Genomic DNA, 18,948 nt, shown 5'->3' on the forward strand with positions numbered 1-18,948 from the left:
CGTCCAGAAGGCGGCTGTGTGCAAGGAGAGCCAAGCCATGCGGTAGTCTCCAGAGAAAGGACAAATTACGGGCCCAAAACATTGTAAGGCCAAAGGCCGGTCAAGAGTGTAATCGTCTAAGACTCACCGCGGCTCTCCAGATACGATAGGCACCGCACTAAGGCCGAACTGACCAGACAGGTTCAGAGAAAGCGAAAGCCACCTGCCATGTTGTGGCGACACTGCAGTTTTTGCACGGCAAGTCAAACTTGCAGCAAGCCACAGAGTAGCATGCACTTCTCGCCAGTCAAAATTCCGGAATCGAGAGGAATACATACAAGCATTTCTTTCATGCTGCCCAGGTATTGGGGACATGCGGCCGGAGTGCGGAACAAATTACTGTTCTATGGCATGTGGAGCCCGCAGGTGCCAACGCGCACTTAAGACCTTCAGTATTTCTCATGTCACAGCTGCTGAAGCCTGTCTGCGACCCCACAGGGTGCGGCTCGCGAAAAGACGACCTCTTCTAAGGACTCCTGCGCTGGAGCCTCGCTTTGCAGCGTGCACTTGTACATAGGTTTACCTGCGCATTGTGAGAGTGTCCGCTGACGAGCGGAAATACAGGGAAATAACTAATGGGCCAAAGTGGCGTAGTTTCTTGCGTGGGCACTACGAGATTGCTTCGATGTTTAGTTGTCACCTTTGTTATAAGGCTTTGCAAGTAACGCTTTACCTGCAGTATTTGCTAGTTGCTAGTGTCTACTGACACGGAAGCACAGCCGAGGCCTCCCTTTGACATTGTATCTAAGGGAGCTCGCGACAGCTCCTAGAGATTTGCAGTATGTTGTTGCTTCTGCACTGTCTACATCTGCTCACTTGATTGGGCATCGGAGGCATTCTCATTCGCTCTTACTTGTATATTATGTAAATAGTTGTGTAGAGTTTCCCTTGCCTTTCTCATAATGCCGTCTCTGATCTTCCTCGTCCCTTCTCCAGCCCCGACCACGCTATCTGAATCTCAACAGCACTGTTCCCCTCGGGATGCAAAACTGGAAAACTGGCCACTGGTGGCCCAGTGTAACAGCCTGTAAGCTCGAAAGAGGCGAATTATGATTAGTATGGTCGTATCCGAGTAAGTCTGAAGTGAATCTCTGCCTACATTCATAACCACTGCACAGAATTTTTTGCTTAAGGAAAAGCAATCTGTCAAAGCATTTCTTGTTACTTGAGAAAGCTAATCACACACTAAAAAAACAGTGGGGCACTCTGTGTAACAATGGACGGGACGCTTGGAAGAGATGATTTATGACTGGTATGTTTGGAAAACACTAAGTCAGCAGTGCAACTGGTCAGATTAATGATTGCTGGACAAAATTTCTGTGTGATGAAGATACAGTCTGTTGTTAAAGTGTTTACTTAAGAAAGCTGATCACACGACTTTATTATCAGCTCAAAAGTTTTGATGTGTCTTAATTGTTCAACATAGTAGATCATTAGAAAGCTAATTTTGTTAAATGTTAATATTGGTCAGTGGAGTAATGTGGCACATTTTTATGTTGTACCCAGTGCACATAAATTGCACAGGCCTCTCCAAAAAGTGTTTGATCACTATTAACAATTTTTGTATTGCTATAAGGCCGCAAAACTGCAATAAGTGATTGTGCAGTTGCTTTCATTTGATCATGTCTTCTGTGTTTTGTAGCCCATGCTATTGAGTAGCTGTCTAAAACTGTGCTATTAAGGATAAAAATTAATTGCCTCAAAGTGTGCCATAAGGCTTCATGCTAATTCAAGCAGCTTTGCGGGGATGCTTGTCGGAGATATGGGATGATTGTTAAAAGAGCTTGGGAGGTTACTTTATTCAAATATTGCTATTGTTCTTGCTTTTTTTCTTGCTTATGAGTCGCGTGAGGCACGAAAGAACTGCGATAAAATTTGCTGGTTCCTCGTTTAAATTCACTTTAATGCTAAACCTAGCCTGCCTCAACTGATATAATGACAACGAATGCAGAAGGAGCAATCATATTGCAGTTTTGTCATGCCTCACGTGATCTATATACACACGTTGACGTCACAGTCAGCAGGCAGCTGTTGAAACAGAAGAAGCATGACCGAACAATTTGACTATAAATTATTCACTGTTCATAGGCAACTATCACATGGTGATTCATGCATAGTAGTGTCTTCTGCATCACTGTAGCGAAGAAAACCTGCCATCAAAATTGTGTTTATACTTCTTTAACAAAATACTGTGGTGGGGAGCCTTGCAGTTCTTATTCTGAACAACCTTTTTGTTCTGTTTCGTTTTGCAGGCATCGAAACGAATATTGGCGACCTATGAGTACACAAGCTGCCCAAAGGACCATCTTCTAAAACCACTGCTTCCAGCATTTGCAGGCTGACCTGCTTGATGTTCATAATGTAAAATAGCATAGCCAGTGATCTCGGACTGTGGTGTCATTGCACAAAATCGGACGTATCAGACCCTGCCTTGTTAATGCCTGGAACACTACCTCATCCTTACAGCAACCAGCCAAGGTGTCTCAGCAGTTAGGGTGCTCGGCTGCTGACTCGAAAGACACGGGTTCGATCCCAGCCGCTGTGGTCACATTTTGATGGATGCAAAATGCTAGGATGCCATGTAATATGTAATGTAATGTAATGTGCAGTTTCAACCCTAGGTGGTTGAAATTACCTGGATCTCTTCCCTATGGCATCCCTTATAGCCTGAGTTGCTGTGCGATGTTAAACACTATAAGCAAACCAACTGTCTTTCCAAAGTGAACAATGGATATTGTGAAACATTTTTCAGATGGAATTTTGCATGATTGCTGAGGAAACCTTGTGATCCAGTAGACTGCAGCACAAGTTGCAGACGCAAGCTAGAGGGTACAGAGCAAAAAAAAAACTGCAGTATTAAAAGTGCATCTGTTTGTGTGGCTGTGCCTTTTCTGCATCATACTCTGTCTTGCCTTTTGTGCTGTAGTCTCACCAGTTTAGCTCTTCAGTTTCCGTTGTAGTTCTGTCACCCTTTTGAGCTTCCGTGTCTCATTATTTAATGGCTTATTGTTTTCTGTATGCTTCTGCGTACAACTTCTTTATAGTGTGAGGTGTGCACAGCAGTAGTAATTCCTTTTGGTATGCCTTCAGATGATGTGCGGCGATTTTTATCTCTACTGTTTCATCTGATGTCTATAGAAACTTCTGATGCTTGTGCTTCTGATCCTATTTGCTTTGGGAAATACTTATCTAGTCTGGTCTGTTGTGATTTGCTATTAATGATTCATGTTTATCTTTAGTGCCAAGCTTTATTTTGGTGACGCTGCTGACAGAATTGGTTTTGTCCTTGAGGTTTTCAATGTGAGTGCTTCCGTTCTGCATTTATTTCATCGAACCACCAGCCATCACTATGCTAGATTTATTAGAGGAGTTTCACCTGCATAATTTTTTTACTTTACTTTAATAGAGAGAAGGAATACGCTCATTGCCAGTGTACTGTGTTTCTAGTGAAAGCTCATGGATATTATTTGTCAAAAACTCTTGGGCAGGCTTGGCAGATCTCCATTAAGGCAGGTATTACACGAGCACTTTGTCTAAGTTGCTACGACTTAAGTTGGCTACAGAGTATGCTCGTTGCTCTGAGTAGTTGTTTGAAAGTTAAAATATTCTCCCTCCAGCTTCATGGAAATTTATAAATACTAGCAAATTTTATTTAAAAACTCTTCTTTTTGTTTTGATGGTCAACCCATCCACCTTGAAAAAAAAACTTAAGTTAAATGTGTAATATTGCCAAATTTGTTATAACACGCATGGTCTCGTATTTCTCTGAAAACACCCTGCCTTTCTAGGTGCAGTCCTGGTCACAGCTGATCCCAAGCTCGGAGTGCTGTCTGGGGAGAACATGAGTCAGCAGCTGCACCAGTCCCCCCACTGCAATCGGAGCTTCACAAAGAAAAACCGCCAAGAGCAGCATCTTCCCAACCATTTGGATGACCGTCCCTCCAAGTGTAACCAATACGGAAGTAGCTTTGCTCAAAAGGTCAGCCTGAAAAACCACCCACGTACGAAGACTGGTGGGCATCCATACAAGTGTGGCCACTGTGACAGCAGCTTTGCTCTCAAGAGCACCCTGAGGATCCACCTTCCTACCCACACGGATGAGCGTCGATACAAGTGTGACCACTGCGGGAGCAAATTTGGTCAGAAGCGCCACCTGGGCCAACACCTTCGTACCCACACGGGTGAGCGTTCATACAAATGTGACAACTGTGACAGCAGCTTTTCTCAAAAGTACCACCTGGTGCCTCACCTTCGCACCCACACGGGTGAACGTCCATACAAGTGTGACCACTGTAACAGCAGCTTTGCTTTAAAGGGCAACCTGCAGCAACATCTTCGTACCCACACGGGTGAGCGTCCATACAACTGTGACCACTGTGGGAACAGCTTTGCTGAAAAAGGCACACTGGTGAAACACCTTCGCACCCACACGGGTGAGAGACCATTCCAGTGCCAGCTCTGCCCCATGGCCTTTACACAGAGTACAACCCTTGCTAAGCATGTGCGAGCCCATAAGAGTGAAAGACCTTATCAGTGTCAGTTCTGCACAATGATGTTTAAAGAAAAACAGAGTTTAAAACGCCATGAGAACAACAAACACGCTTCAAAAAATCACAGTTCCTCAAAGTTTTGATACCTTTTCGCAAGATTAGATGTTAAAATCATTTCTAGCTATCTTGTCTTTATTTTTAATTTGCCTTCTTGAGAAAAAAGTTGCAAATTTGCATGCCTTCAAAGTACATCCGCATAGGGCAATCCTTCTGTTGCTTTCACTCCTCCTTAAGAAACCTGAGCATACCAAGCTGGTACTATCATGAATGAGACTGAAATCCTGGCATCTGCAGGTGTGATCGTGTCATAATTTTATTAGTTTCAGCGCATTGAATAATGTGCGTGAATTGTGGTTGCAGTGTTTGGCACTAGCTAGCAAACTGACTTACTTACGTCAGAGCAATTTAGCTTTTTTTTGTGAGTTTGATGCCACCAGAGAAGCATGCTGTTTCATTATTCTTTCCATGCTCATGTTGTGGCTGTAGGGAATTAAGAGCAGAGAAACAAACCTTAGCTGCCTGATGATAAACATTGCTCGCTTTTGTTTTCTGGTTTTCAGAGTTTGCTCTTGGTTTAAGTTTTTAAAAATGAAGGCTTTACTGCACTAGATTATTATTACCATTATTAGAAATACTGTCAACCTTCAGTTGAGGGTCATTACAAATAGGGATGTTACACATAACATTCATACTAACATAAAGAGCCAGATACAAAAAGAAATATGCACATGCACTGCAGTGTCCTATGGATACAACACAGGATACGATATACAGGCTATAAGACACGTATTCAAACGATCAGCCATCTGCCGTACGCACTAAACAGAAAAAAAAACAAAAGAAAAGCACTGCGATATCCACATGGTACAGATGTTAGTAATGGACCTTGAATGCATTTGCAAACAATGCGGTATCAGAACTGCAAACAATTTCTGCAGGCAGCTTGTTCCACAGCTGTATTGCCTCTGGGAAAAACGAACAACCACAGGCATTGGTTTCAGGACAGTTACGGTTGAATCGCTTCACTATGATTTAAGTGGGAGCTCTGTCTGCCTGGAGGTTTTAAGTACAAATTTTTATTATTTTTTAGTTTGCCGTGAATTATTCGAAATAACGTTTTAACTCTGCTTCTTGCACCTATCTTCCAATAAATCAAGACCGCAAGAATTTCTGTCCTTCTATATTTCGAACAAATAAAGCGTGCCGCCTGGCGTTGCACCTTCTCTATCTTGGCCCACAATACCTTTTGATGGGGCGCCCATGCTGCTAATGAATATTTTAGGGAGGGTCGAATAAGAGATCTGTAAGCCAGCAGCTTAACATCTTTTGTTGTCTTTCGCGGTATTGCTCTTAGAAAACCCAGTTTCTTTTGTGCTGCTGAGCATACTCTTTCTACGTGATTGTGCCATTTTAAATCGTGCGACATAGAAACGCCAAGATATTCGAAACAAGAAACGTTAACTAGATTGTATTCTTGAATATCATGCTGAAAAATAAAAATATTCTTTTTTGCAGTGATATGCATGTGTTGTGATTTGCACATTCATGTGCATTATCTGTCGAGTAATCCGCTGTTCTATCATGTGGCATATCTTTATTACAAATTGCATTGCCAGTCTTAACAAACATGCTCTATAGATTTGAAGGCAATCACCTCACTGTCTCAACAGCAGCTGTTGTTCTCATTCCATTTTACAGTGTCAGTTTCGGGATATTTCAGCATTTCTGTAGCATGCCCTTGTATATTATGCTCTGCTTACGGAAATTCAAGACAACTTGCTTTGGTGGCTGGATTTCTCAAGATGCCATTGAGATAAACTATGTCAATTTATAAACAGCTAGCGTAGTTGCATTTGTTAAAAACCAGTAATCTTGAAGAAACATCTACCCCATCCTTAGATTTAGCTAATGTTGTGAGCATTAATACTTTTGAAAACAGAGGCGCCAACCAGAAAAAAGGTCTTACTTGATGCTTCTGCCCCCAGCATGGGGTCCTTCACAGTGAAGATGTAGGCTACTTGTTGGTGCGTCTCTTTGTTTTCAGATGAACCCCCCGTGTAGCCAGTATTCCATTGCACTCTCAGATTTGCTCTTCAGTATTATATCTGCTTTTTTTCATAAGGTTGGTTAGGTCACAAATGGTTTATTTGCTGCTTGGGAGTGTTTTATCAGTTGTAATTGTGTGCTGTAACAGTTTCCAGGATTTGTAATCAAATCAATAAAATTTTTCTCATCCATACAAAGTATAAGGATGTGGTGCCCACAGAAAGCTAAAGATGTCTGCAGCTTTGGTCTCAAGATCACCCTGATGCACCACCTTCGTAACCACATGGCTGAGCGTCCATGCAAGTGTGAGCACTGCAACGAGGTGACTGCCTTTAAACATGGTGGGAGTGCAAGCACATTGTGGACATGACACAGACATACTCCGAATATCAACTGGTCGCTCTATTTATAGTGTTTTTAAATTTATGGGCTGAAAGATATGGCACTAGAAGACAGAGATGAACTAAAAACAAATAAAAATTATGAATTCAGCCGTGCTTAGAGTGCAGATGTTGCAAAGATCGACGGGTCAAAGAACTGAAACAAAACAAAACCAAGCACTGCTACTCTTATTGATGGGATATGATTGCAAGCATTTCCTTCTTTATGGATCCAGAACACTTTAGATAATTTGTGTGCGCACATCTGCACGTTCGTCGTCTTCGTCTCGGCAAGGAATATTTAAGTTTGCTGAAACAGAAATGTTGATTGGGCAGGTTGGTTCATCACTATATGGGGTGGCTGCACTGTGTGAACAGCAGAGCTTCTAAACCTGTTTTAATTATATATATATGTATACATTTATGGGGTTTAACATTCCAACGGTACTCAGGCTATGAGAGATGCGGTAGTGGAGGACTCCGGAAATTTCGACCACATGAGGCTCTGCGTACCAACATCGCACAGTACACAAGCCTTTTGAATTTCGCCTCCATCGAAATTCGTCCATTTCGGCCGGAATCGAACCCGCGTCTTTTGGGTCAGCAGAAGAGCCACCGCATTGGCCATATATATATATATATATATATATATATATAGTTATGAATACCGTTATCCCAGCAGTTCTATAAAATTATCGGCATTTGTTTTCGTTCTCTTCTTTCATCTGCTCACAAATGAGACGTGTTGATTGACAATGCTCTTCACTTTCTTTTCCTGAGGAAAGTGAGTCTTTCTACCACAACCTGATGTGACATGCAAGGAACAAGCAATAAACTAACGGAGAAACTAGTGAAATATGCCTTACACGTTGCATGCAGAAGGTTAAAATCATACACAACCCTGGGGTGGCAGCATCATTTAGGTGGTGTTGCTATTTAGTTTGGCATCCTCATGTTCTTGATGGTTGAAAAAGAGTATTGAAGTAATTAGAGACACCTCAACATAAAGGGTTTATTTGGTGGAATGGTACTCAGCTGTACATTCAAATCAATCGAGCATTAAATTCCGGTTTTACACTACTAAGCACAAATTTGCATGCCTATTCAATAACCAGTTAGGGGTGGCAGAATATTGTAGAAAATAAATTAAGAAGTGCATAGGATTGGGCATGTTGGTCAGACATGCTAAAGGGAAGAATGGCGCAGCATCAAGTAACAAGGACAGCAGGAGTGGACACGTGTGTGGGGCGTGTTGCCTTGTATAAATTGGGTGTAGTGGCAGCCAAACAATGTTTATAAAGTTGGCGTTTTTGTGTGTGTGTACTTTCCCATTGTCTTCATTACTTGACGCTGCATCATTCTTCCCTTTAGCTTTCCAAAAATAGTCATGCAAAATTCATGGAGAGCATGCCATTAAGAAAAGTGAAATGTCAATGAAATGTCGGCCACTGTTGTAGACCACATGGCTTCGCAAATATAGCAGGATAGCTAAATTGTGAAAGCTATAGGTGTGGGATGTAATTGCCATAATGATTGAAGATATTTAAGAAACTTGTGTCACACAACTGCGTAGATATGGGCATGCACTTTTTGCACTGAAGGTTTGTGAGTAAGCTTACTCTTAATTACTACATATAACCTAATTCTGTGTGTCCTTGGACAGTAGTTGAGAGGAGGAAATGCTCCTTTTGCTCTCAAGTGACTTCATGTCCTTTGTGTTAATTTCTGCTCAACATAGAAAAAACAATATTCCAAACAATCATGGTATCGGGCTGGCATATTTCCGAACTGTTGTTGGTACAGCGGATGTAAAGAGCAAAAATGTGAGATCTTTGCCTCCGCCCCTCCCCCCCAAGTCTTCTGGATTTCCCCTTCCCAGCATCTTCCTCCTCGCTCTCTTATGCTGGCCTCGTTAAAGAGAGTGGGGAGCAGGTTTTTCTGCCCACTCAGTGGCTGCAGGCACCAGAATGCCCCTTCACATGTTCACCGTGTCACCAGGAGGTGCAAAAACTTGTTTTGCTTCTTTTTATTTTTACACTGTCGTGATTAGCCTGCATCATGCAGTGTCCGCAGGCACGTGCCCACACTGCGTGTTGTGGTGCTGCTACGTATTTCAATGTTAAAGCGGGCTGGAAAAAGATTAACTTTATTTTGCATTCCTTGAGGGAAACGCGACGAGCTGCTTATAAAACAATGGCCACACAACATAGGAAAGATGGACTTTGTCCCGACGAAAACGACTGTTTTGTGTGAATTACTGTGTATCTCTTTATGTTCCAGAATGCTTTGCGGAGCATTTGCAAAATTTAGAAACCGCATTATATTTGTCTTCTCAGGGTTATTTTTGTTTGTGTGACCATTTTCAGAAAAGTTGATGTCCACTCTGGGTTAGGCAGTATAGTGAGAATAGTAAACCCAGGTGAACTTGCAAATCAGCGGTAGCAAAGCTGCAAACTTTCACCGTTTATGACTCTAATGTGCATATTAATTCATTGTAATCATTGGGCACATCTCTTTTCTGGCTGCTGAGCTCTTATTTATGGAAGTGGGCTTTCTGCGGTTGAGAACAGGGAATCCAGGTGAACTCGCAATTAGTGGTAGCAAAGCTAAAGACTAATATTATTTGTGAATCTAATGCATGTTTTAATTCATTTTAATCATTGGGTGCATCTTTATTTTGGCCTCTGAGCTCTTCCTTACACAAATGGCGTTTCCTCTCAAATTCTTTGTAAATGGCATTCAACATTGCTGGTAATGTCTACATTGTACTAAACTAAAATCTATGAGATGTCTTTTGGACACCAAAATATCCTCACAGTTATATTTACAAAAGCTTTTTTCAGCGACATGTATCATTATCACCAGCAGCAGTAGCAGCAGCCTGATTACGCCCACTGCAGTACAAAGGCCTCTCTCATGTCTCTCTAACCAACCCTGTCCTGTGCCAGCTGCAGCCACCCTATCCCTGCAAATGTCATAATCTCATCCGCCCACGTAACTTTCTGCTGCACCCCACTACGCTTGCCTTCTCTTGGGATCCAGTCTGTTACCCTTAGCGACCATTGCTTATCTTGCCTTCAGTTACATGCCTGCCCAGGCCAGTTTCTTCCACGTGAATAAGGCTATGATGTCGTTAGCCTTCATTTGTTTTCTGACCCACTGCGCCTTCTTTCTGTCTTTTAATGCTACACCTATCGATCTTCTTTGCATAGCTCGCTGCGTTATCCTCAGTTTAAGCTGTAGCCTTTTCGTTACCCCGTTTCTGTACCATACGTAAGTATTGTTAAGCAGATACAGCTGTTATATATGTTTCTCTTTATGGATATTGGTAAACTGTCATTCAATCTGAGAGAACCTGATAAATGTGCCCACCTCATTCTTATAGTTATAGTTACTTCAATCTCGTGATCCAGATCTGCAGTCACTACATGCCCTAAGTAGACATATTCCCTTACTACTTCCAGCACCTTGCTACCAATTGCAAACTTCTATTCTCTTTCGAGACAGTTGAATATAACTTTGGTTTTCTGCATGTTAAATTTTAGACGAACCATTCTGCTCTACCTGTGTAACTCATTGTTCATGTTTTCACTTTATCTCCCGATTTACTTATCAAGACAACATCATCAGCATTTTGCAGATTACTAAGGTATTTTATGTTGACTCTTATCCCCATCTGTTCCCAATCCAGGCCTCTGAATACCTCCTGTAAAGAGGCAGTGAATAGTATTGTTGAGATCGTGTCTCCCTGCCTGAAATCCTTTCTTATAGGAGTTTTATTGCTGACGTTATAGAGGACTGTGATAGCTATGCACCAGTTATGGATGTCTTCCAGAATTTTTATATGATGCTCTTCTACACCCTGTTTCCGCAATGCCTGATTGACTGCTGAATTAGTTTTGACTGTGTCAAAGGCCATTAATCTATAAAGGGGGTGATTATACTCTGCACATTCCTCTGTCACCTGATTGATGGTGTGAATATGGTCTGTTGTCGGCTACGTTTTAAGAAAGCCAGCTTGACCATTTCGTTGATTGAAGTTTAAGGTTGTCCTGACTCTATCAGCAATTAACTTAGTAAATACCTCATAAGAAATGGATAGTAAGCTAATGCATCTGTAACATGTTTTCTTTCCGTTAAGAGTTCTAGCACTGTGTTCCAAATATTAACTGTTTTTCTATGCATTACTTTTGTATTTAGAACTGTTGTATTGGAAGTAAGCTGTATGTATGCGTGACATCTTACAGCCGTTTACAAGGCGACCAGTATTGTGACAATAAAATTAAAAATGCTACTCAGGATTATTTTCTAATCTGTAATAGTGTTTGTCGACACATTTGTTTTGTGTCTGGAACTGCATGTGTTGTAATTATTTTGTACGTGCCATTTCTTACGGTCTTTAAGGGCGACCAGTATAGTGCCAATAAAAAAAGATGCTGTTTCGCACTAGTCACTTTGCTGACCAATAGATTTTTGAGAAGAAATAAAAATGACTTTTTTGCATATGCGCTGCCTCTGATTAGTTGTCGCAGAAGCTTACAGATTGCAAGCTGGAAATGAAACCATGTGACACTTGACGATCTTGCTTCATACATTAGCCAAGTGGGATGTCAAAATCAGCCTGTGTATCGTTCAAGCACATAGATTCAGAAGAATTCTGAAGAGGCTGTTGGCTCCATTCAATGTCTTCTGTCTGTTGCCCAAGACTGAGGGCAGCTTAAGTTCCTACTCAGTTTTACTTTTCCCGATGCCTCAGTGTACCTTAGAATGATACTGAATTGCAAACTTTTCTTGCCATTTAGAGCGTGCCTTCTGGTTTGCTTCTTTGTAGTCATGAGGGAGACGTGCCACTGCAATCTAGAGTAACATTTTAAGGCGATTATAGTACTTGCGCATAGCAGTTATTAAATGAACAGTTTTAAGTGCCAGAACAACACGCCCTGCCATTGACCCTTCGGCGGCGTCTGGTGCATGTAGGCAGGTTTATTGCCGTGCGCAGTGCAGTCGCCGGTGAGAGAGTGTACTTCGAGAACTTAAGAGCGAAGCAGCAGGAAAGCGGTATATGTCACGCGAGAGTTAAGAGGCAGATGGTTGGGACTATACAGAGCAGTAACTCCCCTCTCTGCAGTATGTGATGCATCCTTGGACAATATGCACACTGCAGTCAGATACGTGGCTGATAATGACGGGGAACAGTGGGGTGATTGTCTGTGAGCTGGCAGTATGACAACAGAGCGAATGTCTTTAAACAAAGTTGAAGCTAGAGAATGTTTGCAAGCTCTGTTTGCCACGTGTTGGTCGATGAGTTCACTTGGTGTGTTAAGTTGGGCGAACTCCTGTGGCACTGGTATGAGTGTTAAACGGGCCAAATATTTTATGGCACGCATAGCGTCATGACTGATTGCTTAATTCAAGGGATTCCCACTGTCTGTAGGTGAGATGTTGAAATTGTGCCTGATATATTATCAGTGCCTGAAGGATGAGCGCACAGCCTAGTGGGCCGTGTGAGCATGCGCGCCACCAGAGCACATAGCTATGCAACGAATCAGACCTACAGTAGTGTGAGCCGATTTATGGGTGGCTGTTAGCCATGGGAGCCAGTCCCAGAATTATGAAGAAGGCCAAGAATTCGAACAGTTTCTACCTGAGGAATCGGAGAACTATCTTAAAATTTAAGGAAGAAGCTTTCCGTGAGCCAGCTTTATTTCCATTCCAAATGAAACACTTTTTAGTATGTGAGAGGTTCAGACCTAGAGGTGGGAGGCAAGATTTCAATACATCCAGCGCGGGCTGGAGGATGAACTTATGGATAGTCGCATCTGGATGACAGCACCACAAGGTTATATCATCGGCATACGCAAGCGCACTGATTGGAAGGGACAGTGTCTAGGGCTCGGACAAGACGAATAAAAGCTACATTAAATAATGCAGGGGCAAGAAACGAGCCCTGGGGCACTCCTCTATTGAAAGTGAATTAATTTACCAAAAGTCTTTCCATAGACACGCACACTGAACGTTTGATTTGCTAAAAGGCGTGAATGGAGAGGACAAACTGGTGAGGGAGACTGAGTTCGAAAGGAGGCAGGAATGGCAGAGTGAAGGATGTTATATGCCTTTGTTATATCTGACGATCACATACGATTCGAACAAGACTCTGCGGAGAGTGGTGAAGCACGTCAGCAGCTAAAGTAGCAAGACAGTCCTCCATTCCATTTTGTGGGCGGAAACTGATTTGGAAATTCGGGTATCAATCATGGGATTATAGCCACCATGACAAACGTACGGCGAGAATGAGCTTGCAGATGTTAGGCATGAGGGAAATTGGATGAAGGGCCGAGAAAGATACTGGAGGCTGGCCTGACTTGGGTACTGGAACCACTATGTAATGCTTCTATTCTTCTGGCATGACGCCAGAATGGCACACTTTGCTGAAAGTATATATCAAGTAGGGCTTGCCAAGCAGTCCTTCCTTTACGGAATCAGAAGTTAGGTATATGCTGCTGTGCCCGGGAGTAGTGGTACCCATGCAACTTATAACTTCTATAAAACATCTTCAAACAACTCCAAACATCTAGTAACATCTAACTCTAGATTGAAACATTTAATAGGCATCTCAGGAATAGAGGTTTATCCACAAACATTTTAAAAATGCACTGACAAAAGAGGTTTATTCACAAATGTTTTAAAAACATGACAAAAGAGGTTTACTCATAAACGTTTTGAAAACTTCTCTAAATACACATTTTCCACTCAATGTTTTAAAATTTCTCTGACGAGTTGTTTACCTGAAAACGTATGCAGATATGAAACTGCAGGTATGAAACTTTTCTGTATAAGAGAAGTCTGGAAGGCGGCCCCTGCAAAACAAGCATCCTGCTGCTTCCAGTTTTAATTGGCAAGCATTTTAGTTTTTTTTATTGCACACTTATATAATAAACTATGTTCAGAGACTGATGAAATGGGTTTTCTTGCCTCATTTGCATAGTGTATTTATGCTGCAAAGGGCAGCTTCCCGCCCTTTGCAGTTTGACCTCTGCTGCACATATCTGAGCAAACAAAATCTGCAGCTCTAAAAAAGCATGCGCACTAAACCTAATGAAATAGCCCAGAAAAAAAAAGAACAATGGGTCCAGTAGGGCATACCATTCGATTCCAGTTGGAATCAGTTGGACCCAAATGGTTAGCCAGTTGGGTTCATGAACCCAACTGGGTAGCCTATTTGGTTTCCCTAGTTCCAGTTGGGCATTCCAATTGGTTCCGCGTTTCCAACTGGATTACCCAACTGGTTTGTGAGGTTCCAATTTATTTCGGCACTCCCAGTTGTATCACCCAACTGGAACCATTTGAAACCAATTGGGGTTCCTTGTTGTACCCAAGAGAACCAATTGAAGCTGATCTCCCAACTGGAAGCTCCAGTTGGTTTTAACTGGGTGATCCAATTGGAAAGTCTAAGTCAATGATGTCCTTCATTCTGTATATATATTTAGCTGGCTATAAAACACAACACTAGGCTAATTACGTTCTTGTAAAAGAGATATAGTAGCCGCTTAATCTCTTGAATACTTTTCATTACTTCCATCGTCACTGCCGGCGTTCTTAAATAAGATAGCTTTACTTAATGTTCAGCCACCACTGCCTCCAGCTAGACGGTATATATAAATGACTGCAAAAGTGTGCTTTGTGGGTATACATTAAGACCTTGTGTTTGTATACAGTGTTTGACTCCTTGTGTGTAATGCATGTTTGTTGGTGTCTCTTGATTTTCATAACGATGTGTATTTATAATAGTTCTCTTGTAGAAATGTTGGCAGCAGTCTCACAGCAGTCATAGAAGAAAGGCCATTTGGTTACAATGCAATTATATATTTTTTTGCTGACCAGTTCAAACCATTTGAGTCGAATAGGTATGCCAACTTAGTTGGTGGGCCATTTCGTCTGGTTGGGTGGCCAATTATTTCTAATTGGAAGCACCAGTTGGGCTCAACTGGTCGAGCCCAATGGGTGCTGAAAACACATTTGGTTTTCGACACATTGGTTTCAAGTGGAACTTTTCCAACTGGACCCATTGTTTATTTTGGCTGGGATCCCAATGGTTGATTTTAGAGAGTTCTAAATATATACATAGTGATCTTTAGTCTAGGCTTCATATAAGGAGCCATTTCCAAAAAATAAAAATGTTTAAATGTGTTCTTAAGAAGTTTTTACGAAGAAGTTTTCTAGATTTTTTTTGGCGGGGCATTGCGGCCGGGCACGGCACGCATCCAAACATAGCCTTAAATGTGCTCATCTTTGCCTGTCTGCAGGTTCCGCTACTGAACGGTTCATTTACAATGTCATCTACTATGTTTACTGAGCTGGATCCATGGAGTACAAGCCGATTGCCGAGCCTTAACTTCAGCCGCCATCAGTGACGGCAAAGTGCGCTGTCTAAAATTTAATCCAGAAGCATTCACCAATCACCGTCGACCACGGTTCCGCCGACTGTCTACATAAGCAAGCATCTGGATCCTACTCAGTTGTGGGCACGGCACACATCCGAACGTGGCCTCAAATGTGCTCATCTTTGCCTGTCTGCAGGTAAGACAGAGTGCACCTTCGTTTCGAATCAACCATTTGTCTCTTATTGTTGTGCCGTGCCCATGCACACTGTTCTTGATTTTAGGTGATTGCTGGTTCGTATTTCTTAAGCTTTTAACAAGTGGAGATGTTGAGTTGAACCCGGGTTCCCCTAACGTTGATGAGAAGCTGGAACAAATTCTCCTAACACTAAAGGAACATATGAGAACGTTTGGTGATATTAAGCGCGAGCAGTGCAAAAGCAAGCAGACGAGCGAGCAGTACAAAAGGACGCTGAGGAAAATGGTACTGCTATAAAAAATCTCGGAAGACCGTCTAAATAAACTTGAATCTGCACTTTCCACTGTAACCGAGACACAAGAAGTAGTCAACGACTTAAGAAAAGACATCACTCAGCTTTCCAAAAGGGTTGACGATTTGAAAAATCGCCAGTGGCGTAATAACTTGATCGTATTTGGACTGCCCAAACAAGAAGATGAAACCCCTGATGATCTGTCAAAAGCTGTAAATGAAAAGCTATTCACTGTGGTTGGCGTCAACCCTACCAGTCTAAAACGAATGCATCGCATAGGAAAAAGAGGGGCATAATGCCGGCCAGTGATTTTCTGATTATACGACTTCAAAGAAAAGATTGCAATTCTGCAAAACTGCAAAAAACTTAAATATATGGGCATTTCTGTCAGTGAAGATTTTGCAAATGGTATGATTTATCGCAGAAAATATCTCTGGTAAAGTGCCAAAAATGACAAGCTGAATGGAACACGTGTGTGTCCAGTTCACAAGTTATATGTCAATGATAAGGCGTACTACTGGGACAATGATTCTGCGACGCGTGTGGCTTATCAGGCCTCTCGTCACAGCTCAAACGATAACACTCCGGAGCACACAGAGTCGTCTTCCTGACTTGTTAACTGTTATAAATTTGAATGTGCAAAGTTTAGAGAATAAGACCTTACATTTCGAAAGCATCCTTTTTGAGCATGAACCAGACATAGTCATTGTAACTGAAACGTGGCTAAACGAGTTTGTGGATAATACAGAACTTCTCCTGCCTAATTACACAGCTTGCCGTCAAGACCGGCGGAACCAGAGGTGGAGGTGTTGCCATTTTTTGCAAATCTAGTATTATTTGCATTGAAATACTGTCACCACCAGACCTAGAGTGCGTCTTGTGCAATATGAAAATCGATAATATTTCTTTCACAGTCACTGCGGCGTATAGAACTCCAGGTAGTACTGAAGATTATACACAGTCACTAAAGAATTTTTTAATACCCCTGTTTGCTAAGACAACAAAGAAAATTATAACGGCTGGGGATCTCAATCTGCCCCATATAGACTGGGAAAATTTCAAGGAGAGTACGGTTAATGTGGCACTATCCCATGCCTTTTTAGATCACATATTTTTCCTAAATATGGTTTAGCTTGTCAGCATGCATACAAGAAATGCTGAGTCCGGAAAATCCCTACTTGATCTAGTCTTTCTGAGTCAGTCGGCAACACAATATCATTCACGCTGTGATGTCATGAGTGGTCTTTCCGACCATATGACGGTAATCGTCCGGCTGTCCATCAAGTGGCAGAAACCGCACCCCGCAAATACTGCGCTAGTCTCTGCTTTTTCTAGAGCAGACGATGTAGGAATACGACTGTCTAGAACAAGGCTTCGACGGTTTCAGTAATTTTGTAACTCTTGAATCAACATCTGTAAATCAAGCTTGGGAACAGTTTAAATAAGTATAATTCACAAGAACATAATATCCTTCATTCCTACGTGCATCAAGAAAGTTTGCAAGAGAAACCCGTGGATATCTCTGAGTATTATTCACATGAAGCACCAGTTGAAACGTATGAGAACAAAACGCACAAATCCAACCTCAGATGTAACAAAAGAAAGGATTAAAAACCTTTCCCAGGCATTTAAAGCAGAGATTGCAAGAGCAAAATAGCGATTAGGAATGAACCCTTGACTACATTTATTAAAACATCTCCGGGAAAATTCTGGCAGTACCTGTCAAAACAGAAATCCCCCATTCCATTCTTGAAAACCGCTACTTGTGCAGTTAGTGATAGTAGTGAAATGGCATGCGTTTTTAACGATAATTTCGAGTCAGTATTTACCTGGGATGATGGTACAACACCGCATCTAGAATCACCCGATATACCGTCTTTATCGGATATAAAAATAAGTCAGGACAGAGTTCTTAATCTTCTTCATAATCTCTACACGATAAAATCCGTAGGACCGGTTGAAATTCTATATACCTTCCTAAAATGGTACTCAGAATGGGGTTCTTACTATCTTGTAGAAATAGTTGTCTCTTCTATCTGATGAAGTCCTTGGCGACTGGAAGTATGCCAAAGTAATACCAATAAATAAGCAAAGAGCAATACATGATGTAACAAACTATAGTACCGACCAATATCTTTGACGAGTATGTGTTGCAAAACATTTGAACACATTTTAACTGAACACCTAATGGAATTTGCTCAAGCAAATGGGGTTCTGGGAAGCCACCAGCATGGTTTCCGACGCGGATATTCCACTATTATCATATTAAGTGAAGTTGTACATGACATTGCCAATTAATTGTATTGACGAAAGATGGCAAATAGATATCATCTTTATCGATTTTAGGATATCTCCTTTGGTGGGATATTCTATAATACGCTCGAAATTTCACAACTTATTGAAGAATATTATTGTAATAAAATGGATTGAGGTATACCTAACCCATAGACAGCAGTTTTTTTTCTCTTGACAACGTTGCCAGTTCAAATAAAAAGGTACGATGTTCCACAAGGCTCTGTGATAGGTCCTTTGCTTTTTTCTTTGTATGTTAACGATATGAGCACCGGCTTTTCGCCAAAGATAGCGACTAAACATTACGCAGATGATACTATCATTTATTGTAATATAAAATCTTGTGATGATCACAAGAGACTGAATGACCATCTGGATATAATCAATACCTGGTGCCAACAGTGGCAAATGGACATGAACACAGAGAAGACCGTTTGTATGCATATGATGCGTAAAAACAACCCCTTGTATTTTCTTATAAAATTCGTGATGTCATTCTAAAAGATGTCCCTGCGTTAAGGTACTTGGGCTTGTGTCTCAGACATGATCTAAATTGGTCATCGCAAGTTGATCAAGTTTGTGATAAGGCGATCAGAAAGCTTTGGGTGCTACGGAAGAAGCTTACTGACGCCACGCCAGATGTGAAGTTGCTAGCATCATAGACCTACTGAACTAGAGACCTGTGACGAGTCTGGATGCCCGCTCGCCTCCGCTTTCAGTAGGTTTTGGTTTCGGTTTTCACAGTTTTGCGATTTTTTGCTGGCAACATGGG

At 41.8% G+C, this 18,948-nt stretch overlaps 1 protein-coding gene across 1 annotated transcript in view; it reads left to right on the top strand.

Moving 5' to 3' along the window:
* Positions 1-826: 826 nt before the first annotated feature.
* LOC144109662 (uncharacterized) overlaps positions 827-18,948 on the top strand; it is a 50,927-nt gene continuing 32,805 nt past the window's right edge. The window contains exons 1-2 of the mRNA XM_077642471.1: positions 827-1,111; positions 2,292-4,665. Coding sequence (XP_077498597.1) covers positions 3,881-4,665 — 785 coding nt within the window. The 5' untranslated portion in view covers positions 827-1,111; positions 2,292-3,880. The remainder of the gene's footprint in view (positions 1,112-2,291; positions 4,666-18,948) is intronic.

This window comes from Amblyomma americanum, chromosome 11 (genome assembly GCF_052857255.1).
Source record: "Amblyomma americanum isolate KBUSLIRL-KWMA chromosome 11, ASM5285725v1, whole genome shotgun sequence".
In the NCBI taxonomy this organism is placed as follows: domain Eukaryota; kingdom Metazoa; phylum Arthropoda; class Arachnida; order Ixodida; family Ixodidae; genus Amblyomma; species Amblyomma americanum.